The sequence below is a fragment of the Anser anser genome (assembly GCF_964211835.1).
Source record: "Anser anser genome assembly, chromosome: 21".
Classification (NCBI taxonomy): domain Eukaryota; kingdom Metazoa; phylum Chordata; class Aves; order Anseriformes; family Anatidae; genus Anser; species Anser anser.
The window spans coordinates 9164240-9184940 of record NC_139742.1 but is presented as its reverse complement, the minus strand read 5'-3'; the positions used below and the strand labels follow the sequence as shown (position 1 = coordinate 9184940).

Sequence of the window (20701 nt, the reverse complement as noted above, 5' to 3'; positions counted from 1 at the left end):
AGGGACCCATCGCGTTATCACAGCAACCTGTGCTGCTGGGGCTGATCCACACCAGCTCTGCCCTCCGTGCCTCTCCCCACGGCTGCACAGCCCTCACAACCCACTGAGGCATGAAGGGAAGGTGTGAGAGGACGGAATTACAGCCCCAGCCTCCGAGTTACAAGCTGGCGTCCTCATCTCAGCAGCCGTCAGTGCCTTCACAGCCTCGGGGGTTTTCTTCGCATCAGGAGTTAGACAGGATTTTATGCACAATGTCATCAGAAAGACCTTACTGCCTGCTCCTCCACGCCAGTGCCACGATGCCCTCCCTGCTCAGCCCCATCGAGAGGGGCCAGGGACACAGCAGGGTCCCCAGCAGGGCTGCCTGCCCAGCCCGGGGGGGTTTATCCGTGTCCCTGGGGTGCACGGAGCCAGGCTTGTTCAGCTCCAGACAGCAGCGAGGAGCGGTGCCAGGGACTGCAGCAGAGCCCCCAGCCCTGCCAAGTACTAAATCCAGGTGGGATACGCAGGATTTGTGCTTCGCCTTGTTGTCTTTCTCCTCCCTTAATAGAGACGCTCGGCAATTGCACTTGTCACAAATTAATTCAGGGAAGTCCCAGGGCTCGTGATCTGTCAATTAGACGAGCGCAGCCGTTCCTCTGACTTTCAAGTCTCCAGGCTGGTGGGGAATATTTGGCAGGCAGCTGACTAATAACCGCAGAGCGGAGCGAGGCAACCCCCCCCCCCCGGAGAAATGTGAAGGGTTTGCCTCTCCTGCCCTGCCTGTGACAGATGTGGAAACCAAAGGCAGCAGGACCCGGAGCCGTGCTCCCGGTTTTCGGCTGCTCGGGGCTGTTCGGTTCCACCACGCTGGGGCAGGGGGGGACAGGAGCATCGCCCTTTGGGGCCCGACAGCATCGAGGAGGAAGGCACGAGCTACCTGCAGGAGCACTGCAGCGGCACATCCCTCCACGGTTTTGGGGTCACTGGCTCTAGCAACGCTCCCTGGAGCACTTTTTAGGGAACAGAGCCATTTGCCAGGTGCCGTGCTGTCACCGCCACGTTGCAGCTGGGGCAGAGGACTTCAGCTGAAGACGAGCCTTTTGCCAGCACGTCCCCCACCCCCAGCAGCCCACGAAATCCCACAGCAGCATCCCTCCGGGGGGTGTCGAGCAAAACGAGACGTGGCAAGCCCAGCACCCTGCCCCTGCCCCAGCCCTCGGGGGAACGGGGTCCCACCGCCACCCCCCCACCCCGTGAATCAGCACGACGCCCGCCGGGGCTGACTCAGCCCCGGGCTGGGAGGAGAAGTCCTCGGTTCCTCTCGCAGCACCCGCCTGAGTTTCGGCAGAGGCCCCACGTGCGCTGCGGGGTTCCCACGCCGCCCCGGCGCCGGCCCCGCTCCTTCCCCTCGCGGCTGGCGCGGAGCCGGGAGCACGTGCCACGGGGAGCCGGCGCGGCCCCGGCACCGAGCTTCTGCCCCCCCCCCCGGCAGGACGGCCCCAGCCCGGCCAGGCGGCTGGGGACCCACAGGAACTGCTGCTCTGTTTCCCGGATGACGTGGCAGCCCTGTGCGCTGGGACTCCTCGGCTCCTCTCCTTTCCCTTTTTAGTTCGCTGCACCGGGGACCGAATCCTGTCCCCTCTGCTCCACCGGCAACCAGAGGCTTCCTCCTCCAAAAACAACACCCAGCTCTTTCTCCAGTGCCCCGGATTTACAAAAAGCCTTGTGTCAAGGCAGGGAGCAGCTCTGGAGAAGCCTAATCCTGCTCCTGACCTCTCCCTGCTCGCCCCCGGGGCGCCCCGAGCCGCTGCCGGCCATGCCCCGCGAGCAGCAGAGCAGGAGGGAGAGGAAGAAATATCCAGCGTGGGAAGTCCCTCCCTGTCATCTCTTACTGAAAATACTTTTTTTTATTGTTTTCCCAGAAACTTTAAGAGGGCTTAAATATGTGTTAAGTCCCAGTAAACAGCCTCCTGGTCAGGCTGGGGCTTTGCTCCCCGCTGCGAAGTGCCCCCGGGCTTTCTGCCGGCACGTGCCCGGCTCTGTGCAAGCACCCAGCTCCCCAAAGCCCCCCCCCGGGTAGCAGCGAGGGGTCCCTGGGCGCTGGGACCCCCCCTGCAGGGCACCCAGCCTCACACCCCGGCTGCTGGGCTGCGTTTGGAGGCTCTGCGAGGTCCCAGGCAGGGAGGGAACGCTTGGGGTCAAGGCTGACGTCTTGTGCAGAGCTCGGGGCTGGAGGAGCCGGGTCAGAGCGAGGTTTGCTCGCATGGGACGGAACGGGAGAGGGAAAGCAGCCCAAATTTCGGGAGCTGACAGCTCCTTCCCACCCCGATGCCGGCAGGAGCTGGGGGAGAGGGGAGCCACGGCGGGCCTCACCGCCCCGCGCGTCCCGTGCCCTTCTGCTCTGCTGCCTTCCGCGAGGCAACGAGGCATGGCCTGATGGCAAGTGGCATCTGCCATCTGATGCGGAGCACCTTCCATCAGGGCCAGCCCCACCAGGCGGCTGGGGCCCCACGCCTCATTACCCCCGGCACTTCGCCTCCTCCTCCTCCTCCTCCTTCTCCTCCTCCTCTACCTCCTCCACCTCCTCCTCCTCCTCCTGTGCTCCTCCACGGGCCCAGGTAGGCCCCTCTGCCTGCTGCAGGGCCACGGACAGGGCCCTAATGCGCCCAGACAGGGGACAGATGGCAGGAGCCATCAGGCTGGAAACCTCCTCGAGGAAAAACCACCTCAGACTCGTCCGCGGCTGGGCTCGGGGATTGCTCCCCGGCACCATCTGACCGCGCTCTCAATTCCCCTTTTTACCCCGTGGCCGGATTTTATTTCGGTTCCTCTGGCCCCTCCACCCCTAAACCAAACCGTGCCTTTCGATTGAAGCCGGGGCCGCGTCGCCCCCTTCCTCCCCGCTTCCATCTCCCCCGTGCGCTGCTTCGCCTCTCCCCTCCCCGCTCCTTCCCCACCCTTTTGATGCTCTCCCTGCCCGTTTGGCTCTCGCTGCCCCTTCCCAGGAGCCGTTTCAGTTCCCCTTCCCTCGGTCACGGGACGCGACTTGGCTCTGCTCCGGGCTGGGGGACCCGGAGCAGGGGCAGCTCCCCACGTTTCTATGGGGTCAGGGGCCGGATCGGGCCCGGGGGAAGCTCCCAGCCACCTCCCAGCCACCTCCCTCTGGTGTGGGGTGCGTCGGATCCCGAGGGAGCCCCGGGGATGGCTGACGCTGCCGGCACAGCACGTCCCTCCCCGGCCCCGGGCAGAAAGACCCGTTATTGCTGGAAATAAATCAGGCCAATATTTAAAAATAAAGGTGCCGGCAGGTGCTCGACTCCCGGAGAGGGCTCGGAATAAATAAACCAGCAGTGAGTGGCAGGTGGTAGCCAATTCCTTAATCTGCCCTTTTACTAAACATATAACGCGCGAGCAGCCAGCAACAGGTGGCGGGGGCTGGCCAGCTCTCCCCGATCCTGCTATTTTTAAAAAGAGCTTATCTCCCCGTAGTTGGAGGGGTTTTTTACATAATCTTCAGCCAACCGACACCGGTCCCTCCCTCCGCGAGGGGCGAGAGGGGCAGCGGGCAGGGGAGCCCCCCGGTGCGTGCCTCGGGGACTGGGGACCAAGAGGGGACGTGCGGGGTCCCGGGGAGGGGACAGGGCAGTGCCAGGGGGGCTCCGGCCCCTGCCCGAGCTCAGCCCATCCCCAGGAGACCCAGGGGCAGTCCCTGCTCCCGTTTCACTCGCAGCCAGGACCGGAGGGGACAGGCGATGGCAGCTGACGGCTGGATGGCTGTTATCCAGCCCTGCGCCCCTGAGGTCCCCCCCACCCTGCCGGAGCGGCAGGGCGCCTCGGCTTCATTTCCCCCTTGGGCTTCTGCTTTTTGCCACCCTTCGGCGCCTGCCCGCATCTCCGAGGATGCCTGCAAGGGGGTTTTGCTCCCCGTGCTCGCCCGGGCAGAACAACGGGGCCAGGAGCAGGGCAGGATCAGGCCCCCCCGCCTATGTCCTTGCCCCGATAAACGAGCAGCGGCCACGTCCCCGCCACCTTCCCCTTACCTGCGGGCTGCTGGTGCCGAATCCCAGGCTGGGCGTGGAGGGGACGGACATCGAGTGCGGGCCCATGGGGGAGCTGATGACGGAGAAGGGGGGCCCCATGCCATTGATGGGCGAGCTCAGGGTGCTGATGGGCGAGTGGAGCTGACCCGGGGAGCCCAGCGAGGAGCCGATGCCCGGCCCGATGGACGGGTGGAGGGAGGGGGTGGCCATGGGCCCCCGGCTGGTGGGGGAGTTCAGGGACGTGGAATTGACTTGGTTTGAGAAATCTGTAAGAGAGGAAGAAGAGAGCGGGGTTTCAGTCTCCAGCCCGGCGCAGGCCCTGACCGCAGCAGGCCCCGTGCAGCCGGCCCCCCCAGCTGCTTCCCGACACCCCCAAACTCCTTCTGCCCCGCTTCCAAAATCCCCTGGTGCTGCAGGACCCCAAACTCAACACAGAGAGCCTCCAGACACAGCTGTCACTGCCTTCCTCCTCCTTCACCCTCTGTACCCAGCCCTAGCCTCTGCCCGGAGGCAGCATCGCCCCCAGGAACGGGGGCGCCCCCATCCCACCCCACAATACACCCCGAATCGGATCTAACGGGGGTGCTTGAGGCACGGGACGGCGGGGACCCCAGCAGCACCCCAAAAACCAGGGTGGTGGTGCCGGGGGGGGTTGCACGGCAGAGGCCGGTAGGGTTTCTGTGTCCGACCGGCTCGGCCGTCCCGGGGGAGCAGGAGGGGGGGGGGGGGGGCGGGAAGGGGGGGTGCATTTAAAAATAGCCGCCGATTCTCTCTGGAGAGGAGACATGGAGCCGTTCCTGGCACATTTCCTCCTCATCCTGTCACGCTGCTTGCAAAACAATCCTGAGCGAGGAAGGGGGCAGGCTCGTGGCCCCCCGGGGGGGTGCAGGGGGGGCTGACGGGAGGCAGGGGGGTGGACGGGAGGTGGGTGGTGGGGGCTGTGGGACCCCCCCCAGGGACCCCCGGGCTGCCCTGCAAACGTGCAGCCAGAGAGGGGCAAGCGCCTGGATGCGGGGTTTGCTCCCAGGGAGCTGCTGCTTTTGGCGGCAGGCCCCCGAAGTTACTGAGGGAAATGCAGGGTGGGGGGCTAAGCAACGCACTACAAGCACTGCGCAGATGGACCCAGCGAGCCCAGCACCAGCAATCTGCCCAGGACATCACCGATCGGGGGGAAAACCGCACCACAGGAGGCCCAGCAAGGCCACGATGCTCCTCTTGCAAGACCGTGCACCCAGCACCCATCACGGCCCCCAGCACCCATCACAGCACCCAGCATCACACCACAGCACCCCATGTGCTCGCACCTCCTGCCCAGCACCTCCCTTCCAGCCTTACTGGTTTTGGCCCCAACTGGGGCACGAGAGACCCCCGAGGGCTCAGGGCACTGCCACTTGGGGCCGTGCTGTCCTGGCACCGAGCCCCCCAAGGTGCACGGCCCCCCGCACGGCCCAGCCACCCCCGGCAGGACCCCATGCGCCTTCCCCCCTTGCAAGCATCACAGGATTACACCTGCCAGCAGAGAGGCTTGCTCCCTGCGCGGGTAATTCCTTAAACTCCCTGATAAACGCCAGAAACGGGATCCCCAAGGTGAAGGGGGCTCGGATGCAAAAAATGGGGATTAGGCTCCAAAGCAGGGACACATCCAGCTCCCTCTGCCTGGCAGTCCCATCACCTCGGCCAGGCAGAGGGGCCACGTGCCCAGACACAGCACCCAGCCCGGTGCCACCGTCCTGGCACACGTCCCCACGGACATGGCCCACGGTCCCCGGGGGCCTGGCCTCACGTCGGCTCTCGCAGGATGTTGATATAAGATAACCGCCGGCCCTCGCGTCACCCACGGCCGGATGACGTGCGTGCGGCACACCAGGAACCCCGGGAAATTCCTCCAGGTTTCGGGGTCTGGTGCTGGGGTTTAGCACATCAGGGCCGCGCTTCCCAGTTCTCTGCTTTCGGGGGTTATTTTATAGGACTTGGAGCAGGGCTCGCAACCGCCACGTGCTCCGGGGACTCGGGATGCGGGCTGCGCTCCTGTCCTTCGCTCCCAGCAGGCAGGGGGCAAAGGGTGAAGTTTATTCTGCCGCGGGCTGTGCATCTGGGAACAGGGAGCCCGCCAGCCCCGCTCCGGAGGAGCCACACCAACACCAGCTGCTGCGGAGCGAGGCGATGGACGGGGCTGGAGATGCCCCGGGATAAATCTGAGGATGGATGCGCCGGGTCCCCGGCCCCAAAGGTGCACGGAGGAAGCAGGCGCTTGACCTGGCGGCGGAGGAAAGGAAGCGCCCCACGGCCGTGCCTTTCCCATCTCCTCAATATTTCAGGCAGCGAAGCAGGCGAGGTCAGGGGCGGGTTACTGGCGACCAGCCCGTGCCTACTCGAGCACATCAGAAAGCGAAGCACGTGCGGGGCCCGAGCCGCTGTCCCGGCACCTCTCCCGAAATAAGGTCCCCCGGAGCAGGGGGGGAGCAGCTCCCCGGCCCGCGCCCCCCGCCCGGCCCCCCGCACCCATCCTGTTTACGCGCTTCCCCGCCAGGCAGGCGCATTCCCCGGCACCCACTGAGGAACTGGGTGTGCTGCCGAGGGCTGGCGTGGAGAAACCCGGCCAGGCAGCAAAAAAAAAAAAAAAACCACGAGGAGAGGCGGGGAGGAGGAACCCCGCACGCCGCGGAGAAGTGCTTTGGGCACGGGCGGGCGTTCGGGTGTGTTTTCGCCCAAATCCCATAGGAGAATGTTCCGAAGTCTGGAGCAGAGCGCCGTGACTCGAGGCACCCCTTGAGCACCGGGAATTTTTCTCCTCTCACCCAAAGGCTTCCCCGTCACAGCGGTGGGGAGCGTTTGCCTCTGGTGCGGCCCTCGTGTGCGCACCCGGCTGGAGGAAAACCGGCCAGGGGAGCAAGGACGAGACACGGCTCTGGGCGCCCCGCGGCTAGCAGCTGCATTTCCACGCAGGACTCCTCTCTAGGATGCTAAAATCCTGACAGCCAGGCTGAGGAACAATCCTTCACCTCAACAAACTCAAGCCAAAAAAACCACCTAGGTTGAAGGCCTCAGGCTGGAGCAAACCGGGGAGGTTTTTTTCCCCGGCGCCATTTCGGCCCAAGCAGTGCGAGACTTTTCATTTTTCTTGCGGACTTTTGCCGTTTGAAGCCGTTGTGTGTGACTGTCTCTTGACCAAAATAAACTCCGTGCCTGTTTCTAAATACAAAAAAAAAAAAAAAAAAAAGTTCTCTAAGCATTTCCCCTCCTGCCGCACCCATAAATTGCAGCTATTTTCTCTGTGCGTCCTTTGTTTAAACACAACGACCTCTATATATCTTATAAGATGCCCCATGGCAGTTGGGAGATCAGAAACGAGCGCTGTTCAGCAGCTAAGGAATTTGCAGTGAAGCTCTTTTCCTCCCCTGAACGATGAACCCGCGAGCCACACAATTCGGAGGGGAATTTTCCCAAAGAAGAAGACCTTTAGGGCAGCCCACGTGCTCCACCGACAGCGGTGGGGTCACGGAGCCGTGTGCGTGCTCTCAGCTCTCCTCCGTGGCCGAGGAACTTATTTCAGCTCCGGGCGAGGAACTTATTTCAGCTCCAGCCTCTGCAGGGAGCGATCCGGTCTCGAGACAAAGAGCTCGACCCTGGTTTTGGCCGGCAGGGTGCTCACCGCAGCCCTCCACAACGCCGCTTTTGGGTGCCGCCACCCCTGCTTCACAGGTGGGGAAACTGAGGCACAAAAAAGCCTCCAGCCCGCTCCGTGACACCCATTTCTGCAGGGGCAGAGGGAGGCAGAGGCCGAGGAGGCACCCGGCCGGCACCAGCGGGGCACGGCGTCCGTGACCTTCCCAAGGTCACGAGGGAAATCGGAGCCAAAGCCCGGAATAGATCCCGGGGACGGCAAGACCCGGGCTAGCATCTCGCCTGCTCAATCAACCTTCCCTGTAATTTTTTTTTTTTTTCCGTCCTCCTGGCTTGGCGCCAGGCAGCGCTCCTTCACTATTATTAATTTTCAATAAGGCAAGAAAACATCTCCCTAAAACATTTGTCCCCGTTCTCATCCCGTGGCGCTGGCCGCTCAGAGCGGACGAGTACAGCACGTCCCTCCGCAGCTTCTCCGCTATTTTCCGTCCCCTCGGCGTGCCCGGGGCCACGAGCACAAATCCCAAATCCGTGCCACAAGTTTCCCACGGGGCTCGTCTGGATGCGGCCCCCAAGGGCAGGTTTCAGCCCCCGGGACCGCGTTTCCTGCTCCCTGCAGTGCTTTCCTCTCGCATTTACCCCCCAGCGCTGCGTTTCTCATCAGAGTGCTGCTGCTCCGCCGTCTTGAGCAGCCCAGGAGCTTTTTCCATCCAGAAGAGCGGCGATTTGAACCTTCCTAGCCCACAAAACATCCCAGAGCAGAAACAATTACGACAGCACAGGGGTGATTTTTTTTTTTCCCAGGATAGCTCCTTTGTACCAGAATAAACTGTACCAGCAGAAGCTTTCGCCAGTATAATCTTCATTTCTGCCTAAGAGGCTTTGCCAGTAAAACTACAGTGACCTAGCTCTGCTGGAAAACCTTTTCTAGCCCATCCCGGGAGCTGACGCAGAAGCTCGGCGCTCTGCTCCTGACAGAGGGGAAGCTCAAAGCTGTATCTTGAGTCACCAAGAGGAGAAGCGGCCGCACTTCTCTGCGGCCGAGGTGTCGGAGCCAGGCATGTGCCCGAGCCGGGGGGGAGAGCCCCAGCTGAGGCCGGCTGAGATTCGGAAAGGCGCCCACACCCCCGGGCTTCCGCTATTTTTATTTTTTTATTTTTTCTCAGCACCTCTTCCTCCTTAATCAGCAAGAAGATCAATTCTGGGTATTGCACAGCAGGAAATTCTAAATTTGGGTGGCCGCTCCCTTCCGCAGCGCAGCCCTCGGCGCTGCGGGGCCGCGCTCGGAGAGGGGCGAGGACCAGCAGCAGGGCCCAGGTTTTTGGAAACCTCCTCCCCGGAGCTGGTGCCGGCCAGGTGCAAAACCCCGACAGCCAAACGCACGGGAACCCGCAAGGAAACGCGACGTGCTGAGTGCTGTTCCTTCTGCTGGTGCCTCTGCGGGTGGCGAGTTTCCCTGAATGCACTCAGCAGTGGGAATCCCTGCCCGTTTGCTCTCATTCCTCAAAAGCGGTGCAGAAATTTCCTAGCGCCTTCCAGCCCAGGAACCTGAGCCGTGGAGGTGGCCGGGCAGGACCTGAGGCTTTGACCCCATCTCCCACCTGAAAACTGCCATGGGAATGAAGCGACCACAAGAGGTCAGGTCCTCGCTTTTGTCCCCAAAAGGGACAGTGCTCCCAAAGAGGGAAGAGAGCGTTGTTTGCAGCGCGTGATTTTAAACAGCCCCTGGCCTACGCTCTGGAGTAAGTTTGCTCTGAATTTACACCAGCGTGGCTGGGAACGGCCACGTCCCTGCCCGCCCTGAGCCTGCTGCTCCCCAGCATCGGTCCCGTCCCGCGACGTTCCCCAGGCACCAAGGCCAGGGCACCTTTGGGCCACCTGCCCTGGAGCTCTGTGACCTCGGCTCGGAGCTTGCAAGAAGAAGAAGCCGACCAGGAAGGACAAGAAACGCCCACAGCACGAAACACCCGGTGGTTTTGCACCGAAGGAAACTCTCAGCAGCTCACTCGGCTGTGCAGGGGGATGGAGCAAGAGCGAAGCCCCTGCAAATGCCAACAGGGCTGGACGTGGGCAGGCTCTGGAGCCGCACTGCACCGTGCGCCCCAGGGCCAGCCCAGCACCCCTGGCACCAAGGGACCAGAGGCATCGAGCACTTCTGTAAGGCCCCAGCTGCTGCAGTGGCGTGGTTTCACCACAAAGTCACTTGGATCTCTCTTTTTCTTCCAGGCCCTCTCTATGTCTGCGCCCAGGAGAGCACACGTAGATGTTTTTTTTTCTGGCGGGTTTTAGGAAATCACGGCTGGCCTCTGCGCCCTGGGGTCCCGGAGCGGTTCCGCGGCCGCGCTCGGTGCTTTCCCCCGGGGGCGAGCAGCTCGGTTTCGGCTGCTCTCTGCTCTGGGTGGGTTCCTCCTCGCTGCAGGCTTTCACTTTGACCAAAACTACAACCTCAAAGCCACACTCCAGCCCTGACCTCCCACCAAAAGCCACAGGCCCCTGCAAAGCCAGATGGGGCAGGGGTGCGTCCTGGAGCTTTGGGACCCCCCCCGGGGTCTCCTTGCCGGGCTTCCCCAGGCTGGAGGAGGCTCACAGCATCCCCGTGGGGGGCAGCGCTGCCCACCTGGCCCTGCACGTGCCAGACGCTGCCTCCAACCCGCGTCTCACCTTTCTGTGAAATCACAGCGCCCACGAGCAGCTTCTCCATCGCACCCTGCGCATCCCCACTCGGTGCAGCCTCTGCTCTCCCCCCCGAGCGTACCGAGGGGAAGAAGCCCCAGAGCACCCCACCGTGGGCCACAGCGAGCAGGGGGCTTGGGCTCTCTGAGGCGCAACCGCTCCGTCTCCATCCCATTAACTCTCTCCTTCTGCCCTCCGGACGCGACATCTGCCCTCCCCTCCCACCTCGCTGGGGGTGAGCAAGGGCTCGCCAACGCTCACAGGTTTCGGCAGCCCACCCCGCAGCACCACTGGGTCCCTGCCGGGGGACGCTCAGCCCGCTCCATTTTCTGCTGGAGCCCCCCTGGACTGCCCAAGCACCCTCACCTCGTCCTCAGCAGGGCTCATTTTACACCCTTTTTTTTTTTTTTTTGCCTTAAAACCTCCCCGCGCCCTCCCGGGAGCCCCGTGAGAGCGCAGCCCGGCTCCCGCAGCCACCGGCCCAGCCACGAGCCCGCGGGGGCCGTCCCCGTCTCCGAGGGGGGAGGACTCGGAGAGGAATTTTCCAGAAGCAGCTCTCCCCGCGAGCCGCCGTGTCACCGGAGGAAACGCTTACCAACGCCTCTTCCTCCGGCGCGAGCCCTCCCCGGCTTCCTGCCCGCTGCGCCCCCGGCCCCTGCCACCCGCGGGGACCCGTGGCAGCCCCCCCGATTTATTTCGGTTCGCATCCACCCCCCCTACCCCCCCCCAACGACACACACGGGGCAGCCTCTGCGCCCTCCTCCGCGGGTGCCGTGGGTGGAGGAGGCGAAAGCAGGAAGCGTGAGCAAGCGGGCGAGCGTGCCAGATGGAAAGTGTGAGGGGTCCCCGCCAGGGAGAGGAAGGGGGGGACCTGGTGTTGGGGGGGGGGGGCACAGCGGGCTGCGGGCTCTGCCCGAGCCTGGGAGGGGGCGGAGGGGGAGGGAAGGAGGGGTGCACCCAGGCAAACAAGGGATTCTGCTGAGAAAGCAAATGTGACTCAATCACACGCTTGTGCAAAGATGTCACAACAGCCCTGAGAAATTGCAGGCTCCCGTTTCAGCCCTGGAGGGCCGGCGCTGTCCCCGCGCTCGCGGCGCGCTCTGTGCGCCTGTCGGCGCCCCTAATTTACTGCCTGGGAACCCGCCGCAGGACCAGGCGGTGAGAGGGGGCAGCCCGGTGCCGGCTGCCAGGGCGCCGGGAAGGCAGCGGGGCCGCCGGGGCTTCGCCGGAGGAGGCCTCGGCGTGGCGGCTCCTCGGAGCTCGCGCCGTCGCAGGCAGAGGCAGCCCCACGGGCTTTGGGGCGCGGGATCCGGCTGGCACGTGGCCCCAGCCCAGCTCGCCGCCCAAAACGTGCCACGGGAAGGCTCCGGCACCCCCAAAAAAGGAGGTTTGGGGACCCGGACGTCAGCACCGAAGCGCAAGGGCTGAGCCCCCATCGCTGTTGTCGTCCCCTAGCCCATCGGTGCAGCCAGAATGGCAGCAAAAGCTGCCAAGGGAGGGCAAGAAGCTCCGGTGAGGACGGAGGGCTGCGCCCAGGGGACCCTGCAGCCCTCCCCGACGGGTATCGCCAGCGTGGGCACACGGTGGCACACGGGTGCTCCCCCCCTGCCCATCCCACCAGGGCCCTGCTGGCCGAGGAGCCGTCCTCATCCTCATCCTCATCCTCCCCAGCAAATGCTGACCTTCGCATCCCCCCCCGACTTCGTCCCGTTCCCCGACAGGAGCACGGTGAGAGCGAAAGCGCAGTGGTCCCGCAGGTTGCTGAAGCTCATTATGGCCTTTTAATTACATTCAATTGCAGTTTTATGGGCTTACGGGCAAATTGGAAGTGATCTAATTGTCCTTGAGGGGGTGCTACGCTCTGAGCTATGAAAAACCAAGCAGGATCCAGAGAGATGCAAGGGGAGCTTGAAAGCATTAGGCTCGCTCCAGCAGAGAAAAGGAGAAGTTTCGTCTCCTGCTGAACCCCCCGGGGACCACGACAACGAGCTGTGTGCCTGGCACGCGCTGGGCATCGCCTCTGCCCCCTCTGTCCCCCCTGATCCCCCGGTGCATGGAGAGGTGACAGAGCAAGCGGCCCCTCACCTGCCTCCGTGCTTTGGGAAAACCAAAACCAAAACCTGCACCAAACCCCAAATCCTCCTCTCCGAAGAGGGAAGGGAGAAAAGAAGGAAAAGAGCACGACAATGCGGCAGGGCTGAGAGCTCTGGCTGAGGGGGCTCTCGGCTCGAGAGCATCCTGCTTTGGATGCTGGCCGAAGGGGAGGATGCCGCTGGGGCTGCCTGGCTCCCACGGAGGACAAGAAGCGCGGGGTCCTGCTCGGGGAGGGTTTGCACACCTGGCCTGGTCCAACAAACCGCAGGCAAACCTAACCCAGCTCCCCCCAGCTCCCCCTGCCCAGCCCTGGGCTCGGCACGCACCCTCCCCTCCTGCAAACAGATCGCTTACAGCAGCAGGGGTGAGGCAGCTCCAGGGGTAACGCGAGCACCCGCGCACTGCACAGCCTTAACCCTTTAGCAGTGCGGCCGGGCACCTCTCGGGATCCTCCCCCGCGGGACATCTGGGATGAGCCGAACCCTAAAAACCGAAAAACCCCCAAGACCTCAGACCGCCGCGACCGGCGGAGCCCCTCCTGCGGCCAGCTCCCAGCAACAACAGCCCGCAAAGCGGCGGCCAGACGGATTGTGTTACGGGGCTGTGCGCGTGCATTAATCCCGATTTGAGATAATTACAGTCATTCGCTTGGCATAACGGGCTTTAATTGATCCAGCGCGGCTGGCACTGGTGCTTGCCGCCAGCGCGCAGCTGGCATCGTAACACCCCAACGTGGCTCTGCCGTGGGCAGGGAAAGGCAACGCCGCTAACTGGTTTTCCAGGAGGCTCTAACTGGTTTTCTGTGGTGGGGGAAGCTGGATCGGATGGCAGCAGGTGACGGCGAGGCCGGGAGCCTCGGGGGCAGCCCGCGGGAACACCGTTTTCCAGCTCTCCTCGCAGAAGCGTCCCCCTCCCTGTTCTGCGAGGCTGGAGAACAGAGCCCTGGGGGTCCTCTCCCACCACCATCCCTGCGTTTAATGCTGGAAGAGCGCACGAAGCTGGAAACCCGGGGTGAGCCAGGGATCCTGGGGCGCTCGAGCTGCCGCCCCGTCCCACCACGCCAGCTCCGTCCCCGCACCCAGCACCAAGCAGAGCTCTGTCCGGAGCGAGCCGAGTGCCTCGGGGCCGTGCCACCCACTTCGTCCACCGCCGCTGGAGGTCTGGGGGAAGGAGCCTGAGAACTGGGTGCCTACGTGCCGCAGGAAGGCGCCTGACGAGATAGGGAAGGCAGCTGCCACAGCCAGCTCGCCTTCGCTGCGAGTTCCTGCTGGCCGCCAGACAGCGCGCGCTGCGCCTCCAGAGCAAAAAGCTGCCTCCGGGCTTACGGGACCCCCAGGGCTCAGCAGCAGGCGCTGGGCAGGAGGGGAGCTTCGCCCCCACCCCGAGATTTTCCTCCCCAGGCGCCATCGACGAGGCTGGCAGGAGGGACGGACGGACAGACGGACAGGCTGGGGGTGGCTCCCCCTTCCCAGGGCAGGGAAGAGGCCCGGGGAAGCCTTTCCCCGAGGCCGGTTGCAGCGAAGGATGCTCTGCCTGCGAGCGGCATTTGGGTTTGAATTCCTGGTTCAAATCCAAAACTAATTAGGCTGCGTCCAGTCCAATCAGATAGCCCTGGCTAATTGAGCTCGGCACAGCCAGGTCAACGTCCAGCGGGGCTCCGCGTTCCAGGCGTTTTGTCAGCCTGCAGATAACAGCCAGGGCCTGGGAAGGGGAATAACCCTTCAAAAATTTCTCTCTTCACGTCAAGCCAGAGCCTTTCCATGCTGGAGCTGCGAAGCAGACTTGGGTTAACCCCTTGGGCACTGCCAGCATCGTCCTCGTGGCCCAGGAGCCCCGATGGATGAAGACACCCCAATGGAAGCAGCTAAACGTGGGCGAGCGCAAGGGAACACGGGGAATGCCCCCCATGTGCCGGTGTGCACCTCTCGAGGTGCCGCTCGGAGAATCAGGCACTTGGTGGGCCACGCGGCGTGCCACACGTCACCCGTGGGACAGACCCACCAAAAAACACAGCGAGCTGCACTCGTTGCCATGAGCCCAGCAAACCACTGGGACCGGCAGCAGCCGCCCCACAGAGCCGGCAGGGGAGCAGTGCCCTGCCGCGCACCCACTGACGGTGCCGGGACGTCCCTTGGCCGCGGTCTGTGCCGGGCATCAGTAGGGGTCTGCACAAAGCCAGCTGCCGGAGAGCAGCCTACCCAACGTTTTACACGAGCGGGGTTTGTCCCAGCCAGCCCCACAGCTCCGTGAGCAGACGTGGCAGGCGGCACCGGCTCCGAGCAGTTCCCAGACGTGCCCGGGCACCGTGGCGGGCCGTAGGCGGGGGGAGCATGGCTGGGACCCCCGGGACGTGGCAGCGGCTTTGGGAGGACACGAGGAGATGCAGCGAGTGGCCCTAAGAGAAGCGAGCAGGACGGGGGTGCTTTGCTCCCACCGTCGGGTCAGGGCCGTGGCAAAGCCCCACACAGACGGACAGACGGACGGACACAGGGTTGGAGGTGGCCGAGGCTGGGGCCGAGGCTGCTCCGCGTTTACCCCCAGCTGTCGCGCGTGGTGTAAACTTCCCAGAGCCAAGGAGCAACGGCTGCACCCCAGGGGCTGCAGAGGAGGAGAGGGGACGCGAGGAAGGCTCGAGGGGGCCCTTCCTCGGGGTCATCAGCCGCTCTGCCAGCACCCGGCTTCTGGGGCCGGTTACGGAGAAGACAATCGCAACGCCGCCATAAAAACAGGCGCTTCCTTCGCACGCTTCCTCCCCGTCTCCAACCCCGCTCTTGGTTCCCATCCCGAGCCCCGCCAGGCCGGGCAGGGAGGTGGCAGCCCAGCGAGGCTGTTCCCCTTGAGCTGACCAAGAGCCGAGACGTTTCATTAATAACCTCAGCTTCTCCTAGCACGTCTGATTACGATCTCTGGATCCGCGCTCACGTTACACGCTCGTCTCCATTATATATTCCCTCCTCTTTAAATCCCCACTTATCTCCTTTACCACGTAAATCACACAGAGGGCTCAGGGTTTGGTTTTTTTTTGTTTTTTTTCTTCCCTTCCTGCCTGCCTAACTCTCCTTGCTCCAACAGCAGTTGGAAAACAAACACTGATTTAAACCGCAGCGTGCCCGGGCAGCCTCCGAGCTGCTCTCCCGGCAGAACAAAAAGAGCCCCCCAAACCCATTTACTCACCTCCCACTCGCTGTGGGCCAAATCCTCACCCCAGCCTTACTGGGGAACCCCCAGGAGGTGCTGGGTCCGGCCCGAGCACAGCACCAGGGTGCTGGGTGAGGAAGCGTGAGCCCGGGCTGGCTCCCCCGCCCCGTGCCACGGCCCTCTGGCAATTAAGGCAATTGCTTGCATGGAAACCTAATTATATTAGGGAAGTATTCAGTAATTTTTAGCTGTTCTGCTGGTGGCTGGGCTCCCTCCCCCTCTTGCGTGCCAGCGGCTCTGGGCAGAAGTTGCAGCGCTGGGTTCCTCTCCTCTTCCTCCGCTGCTGTGCAGAGGGAGAGCGAGGAAGAGGAGGGAGCTGGTGAGAGGGGAGGGCAGCGCGCTGGGGCTCGGGTGCTGGCCCCGGGTGTGCGCTGTAGCTCTTGGGAGCCCCTGGCTGCCCTCTGGCCCCGCAGCAGTTCGCCTGCACGAGATGGCTGCGCCCTGGGGGAGCGAATGCCCGGCCCTGGCAGGCGGCGGCCTCTTGATGCCACCACGAGGGAGACGCTCCCGGATCCTCTGCTCCAGCGCCCTGCAGTCCAGCGTTGAGCCCCAGCACGATGCCCACCTCAACCGCAAGCTCCGCACCCCTGCCACTGTAAGATTTCGGCATGCCCTGGATCCCCTGCCACGCGCCTCCATCCTCGGCGGGTCCCCGCTGCGCAAAAACGCCCAAGGGGCACCCAGCACCAGCACCCAACCCCCCAGCTCCAGCACCCAGCCCCCAGCTCCAGCACCCAGCACCCAGTCCCAGCACCCAGCCCCCAGTCCCAGCACCCAGCCCCCAGCCCCCGGCCCCATTCCCACGCCTCGTGCCGGCCCGGCCGCCGGCTGCGCCTTTAAGAGGCGCGGAGGGGAGCGCGGCGGCGCGGCGCTTTTCCGAAGCCCCATTAATTTGCCAGCGTCACATGCTTCGCAGCTGCAGCCTGGCAGTGATTTATGCGCCTCTGAAGTTCATCAGAGGGAAAAGTACTTTCCAGGCGCACCGTATCCCCCCCCCCCCCCTTTTCCCCCCTCTCGCTCTCCCTCAGTGGCAAGAGCTGCCCGCGTCCAGAGCCTGCCCGAAAACCCGGGTCCCATCCATCACCCCGCGTGTCACCCCCCTGCCCTCGCCACCCAGCCCGGGCACCCCCTCCCCGCTCCCCGGCATCTGCGAGCAAAAGAAAACTTCCTCTGGCTTCCTCGCCTCCGCGACCCACCAAAGAGAGAGCCATTAATAAGGGGCAGCGCTGAGCCGGCTCCTCCGTGGGGCTGGGGGTCGGCGAGCCCCCCCGCCCCCCCCCGGACACCCCCAGGCCCCGTAGCCAAAATAAACGGCAGCCAGCAGGCCGGCGTCCCCTCCTCCTGCCGCCACCACCCACCCCCTGCGCGCCGTCCTCCGGGGAGGTTCAAAAGTTCAAGATTTTCACATTTCCCTAACGTTATTTCAGGAAATTGCTGGAGAAAGGAAAGACGGCGCTGCCGAAAAAGCAATGCGCGTGTGGATGCAATAATACACACGATCCCCAGGCTGGGCTCGCCGCGAGCCAGGCCCTCAGAAAGAGCCCAATTCCCTCCCTGCCCGGCACCGGCACGGCTTTTTGGCTCTCGAGCTTCTCGCGCACCACTGATTTTTGCAGAATTATTCCCAAAATAAAGCCCGGCCTCATCCCCGGCTCCTCCAGAGCGAAGAGGCCGCAGCGGTGACCGAGGCACCGCGATGTGGGACCGCGTGCCAGCCCCATCCACGTGCAAAGCACCGGCACTCACCGAGGGATGGCAGCTGCTTTGGTGGCCCCTCTGCAACGCGGGTCCAACCCACAGCACGGCGCACGCGATGCCTGCAGGGCTCCTGGTGGCACCCACCGGGTGCCACGGCTCGGGGCACATTGCCTGGCGAGCACCAGTGGCCCCGTGCCCATGGGGAAGCACAGCTTGCGCCCAGGTGTGCCCCGCTTGGCTTTCCCAGAGGGCGCGCAGGCCTCCGTGCAAACCCTATTGGATTTCGGGTCCGAGCTTCGGGGATGCCCGAACCTCAAAACTTGTTCAAAAGCGGCTGGGTCGCACCTGGGTTTTCATCAAAACCAGGTTAAGCGGCAGCCTTTGCTGGAGGTTCGCGGGAAAGGCTCGTAAAACTACTGAAACTCTTGGCAAACCTGAATTCGGGGTTATAATGAAACGCGAAACTCAACCACTTTCATGTGGTTTGGGGTTTTTGTTGCAAAACATTTTGGGTAGCAGCTCTCGGCGCGAGCGCGACGGTCGAGTACAGAACAAGGCGTCCGTGGGAGCGAGGGATTCGCACGCACCCCGGCACCGTTCAGCCTGGCAAATCATTAACTCCCACTGGAAGCCCTCTTGTTAGCGCGGAGCCTGGAGCCGTGCCACCGCGCACTCGGGGACGTGGGGCAGGGCCCCGGGCGCTGGCAGGGCCCCAAGCGGGCGGCAGCGGTGGGGCTGCGCTGGGGGCGAGAGCCGCGGCACCCCGAGACGTGCCCCACTTACAGCCCTCGCAGCAAGGGGTGGGAACGGGGGCGGCGGCACCGTTGGCACTCCCGAGGTCCGTCCCATGCCCACGTGGCGCGTCCCCTGCTTTTTCCCCTGGCAACAAAGGGAGAACGTGGGGAAAAAAAGTGCAAAATTTCGGTGCGGCGGGAGCGAAGCCCAGCGATGCTGAACAAACGGCTGCTGGGGTTGCCCCTCTGCAACATCCCCTCTGCAACAATCCCAGTTCTCCCAGGTTTTAAACCGAACGGGACAGCCCAGGGGACGGGTCCCTGCACCCGCCACCAGCCGCGGCACACACTTGTCACTTGTGCAGCCTCGGCTGACGGCACCGAGGGGCCGGGAATCCCTCACGACCCTCTGCTTCCCTCCTCCCAGGCATGCGGCGTGGGGCTGGGCACTGTTTTGGCCTCTTTTTTTTTAAGTGCTTTGCCAAATTCTCAGGGCACTTGGAGTTGGAGCTTCTAATTTGGGCGCGTTTGGGATTGTGCTGTAGGATTTGCCATTTTGCTGCATTTTAAACCACGGAGGGCTCAGGAGGACTCCGACCCATGCCACAAGGCCACCCGACGAGGGAGGAGAGAGCAAACAGCTCAGAGCAGCTCCACTAATTCCAGTTTGATTCGGGAAATACAGGTAATACACGTGTGTGCGTCTGCGTCCACAGCTCAAACCTCCACCTACAGCTGCCCGGCAGGGCCCCGCTCACACAACCCGAGCCAGCGGGCGTGATGAAGATGACCCGCTGAAAATTAGCAACATAAGCATCCCAGATTATCGATTTCCTCAAAGGAATGTGATTCCCCCCGATGAGCTCTCGCCACGTATCCATCACCCTCGTCCTCCATTAACCTCTTGCACTCGCCCTCCAAAAGCTGGCTCTCCCGAGGGCCTGGAGGGCTGCCCGCCGCGACAGACAGCGCCCGGCACATCCAAAGAGGGATCTGGAGACACGAGAGGCACCTGAAGCCTGCGTACACGCAGAGGTGGCAAACTGGCTAGGCAACAAGAGCAGCGAAAGCGGCGCCTGCAGCCTGCTCCCCCGGCACAGGAATGGGTCCTCGCACGCTCCCACGACCTGCTGGCATTGCAAACCCGAGCAGGAAAAGACCCCGGAGGGATCCGTGTGTGCGTTTTCACAGCCGTGCGTGGTGCTGGCACCGCGTCCAGCAGGGCTGAGCCACGCAGCTGCGACGCCAGCCACGGAGCGCCCGCACCAGGCATCGTCTGAGAACAAAACCACATCCAAAACGAGGGAGCAGGATGCCCGGCCACTGTGCCTGAAGATCACTCGGCATCCAGGACATTTGGAAGGCCAATTAAGGAAGCTTTCGTTAACAGAAATGTGCTCACGTGCTGGGAAAGCTACCAGCCCCGAGATGCCAAGCAGACGTAGCACTGCTCCTCCCAAGCCGTTGCCAGCACCAAGCTCTGCCAGGCAAACACTGGCGGCATCAAACCCAGCGGCTGCTTGTTCTCTGCGCCCCCGGGGATTACCGTAAGCACGCAGCACTGAGGAACACCCATGGGAGCTCCAGCTGTTGGAGAAAAGGGGCTGCGCGAGCCCACCCAGCCGCATGGGGCCAACGCAAGGCTGCCTGCGCTGCTTACAAACTCGTGCAGAGCGAGCTGCCGCTCCCACCTGTAGGAAAGCTGCAAAGAAGGCTTTTTTGCAACCTTTACTTGGGTTCAACGAATGACAATCACTGGCACAAAAAGCAGGTTCGCTCAGAGAACCAGTGCTGGGACGTTAAGTCGCTTTCTGAACACGGTCCAGGCTAGGAAGGGATTAATCATCCACATCTAAATAATAAATAATAATAACAATGTCTGTTTTGCGCTGCAGTTCCTTCAATACGGGCTGATTAATGCATTTGTAACAAGCAACGGCAACGATTTTCAAGCCATCTAATTAGAAGGCTGTTTCCTTCCCAGAAATGCCACTTTGGAAAAGGAAACGTGGCCTCCAAAGCTGCTTCGGTGCTGCGGAAACGTTGCCCCGAACGTTAACCAAACACCCCGCTTCCCCAGGGCCCCGGTTTGCCATCAAACCCCTCTGTTATCCCCCAGGGAGCCGCAGGCATGTGAAGCCAGGTGCAGGAGGATGGGGACGGGGACAGGGACAGGGACAGGGACAGGGCCAGGGCCGCCTTGCAGGTGTGCTCAGCCCGGCACGCCACGGCGCGCGCCACCCGGGCTGATGTGCTTTTCCGTCCGCGCCTGGCGTTCCCAGAAAACACTACCTCCATTATTGATTCGCGCTCATCAGTCATTTTTATAACCTGCCTAGCACTTTTCCTGAAGGCCGTGACTAATTCCACTTCCCCGAGCTCCAAGGGGCGAGCGCCGTTAACCCTTTCGGCGAGGCTGGCGAGCCGTGCGCCCCGGCACGGGCAGGAGCGAGAGAGGCGCGCGATCGATGCGGGTCGATGGGGGCTGCACGGGGCTCTGCACCACCTCCCCGTCCCCTTCTCAATCCGAAACCGCTCTGGCAGAAAGGCAGACGAGGTGAGGCTGGATGACCCCCACCGCTGGCAACGGAGAGCTCGGGAAAAATAAACCAAAAAAAAATAAAAAACAGATTCTCTGTCCATTACATTTATGGAAAA

The 20701-nt window shown here is 63.2% G+C and overlaps 1 protein-coding gene across 6 annotated transcripts in view; it reads right to left on the bottom strand.

The window, feature by feature from the left end:
- Nucleotides 1-20701, bottom strand: part of RXRA (retinoid X receptor alpha) — a 107724-nt gene that overhangs the window by 32493 nt on the left and 54530 nt on the right. For 4 of the 6 annotated variants that reach the window (XM_083807438.1, XM_083807440.1, XM_083807441.1 and 1 more), the window contains exon 2: nt 4023-4288. In XM_083807438.1, coding sequence (XP_083663564.1) covers nt 4023-4288 — 266 coding nt within the window. Of the gene's footprint in view, nt 1-4022; nt 4289-10307; nt 10660-10914; nt 15507-20701 lie in introns of those variants that run through there. The other 2 variants (XM_083807437.1, XM_083807436.1) reach the window with 2 other exon arrangements.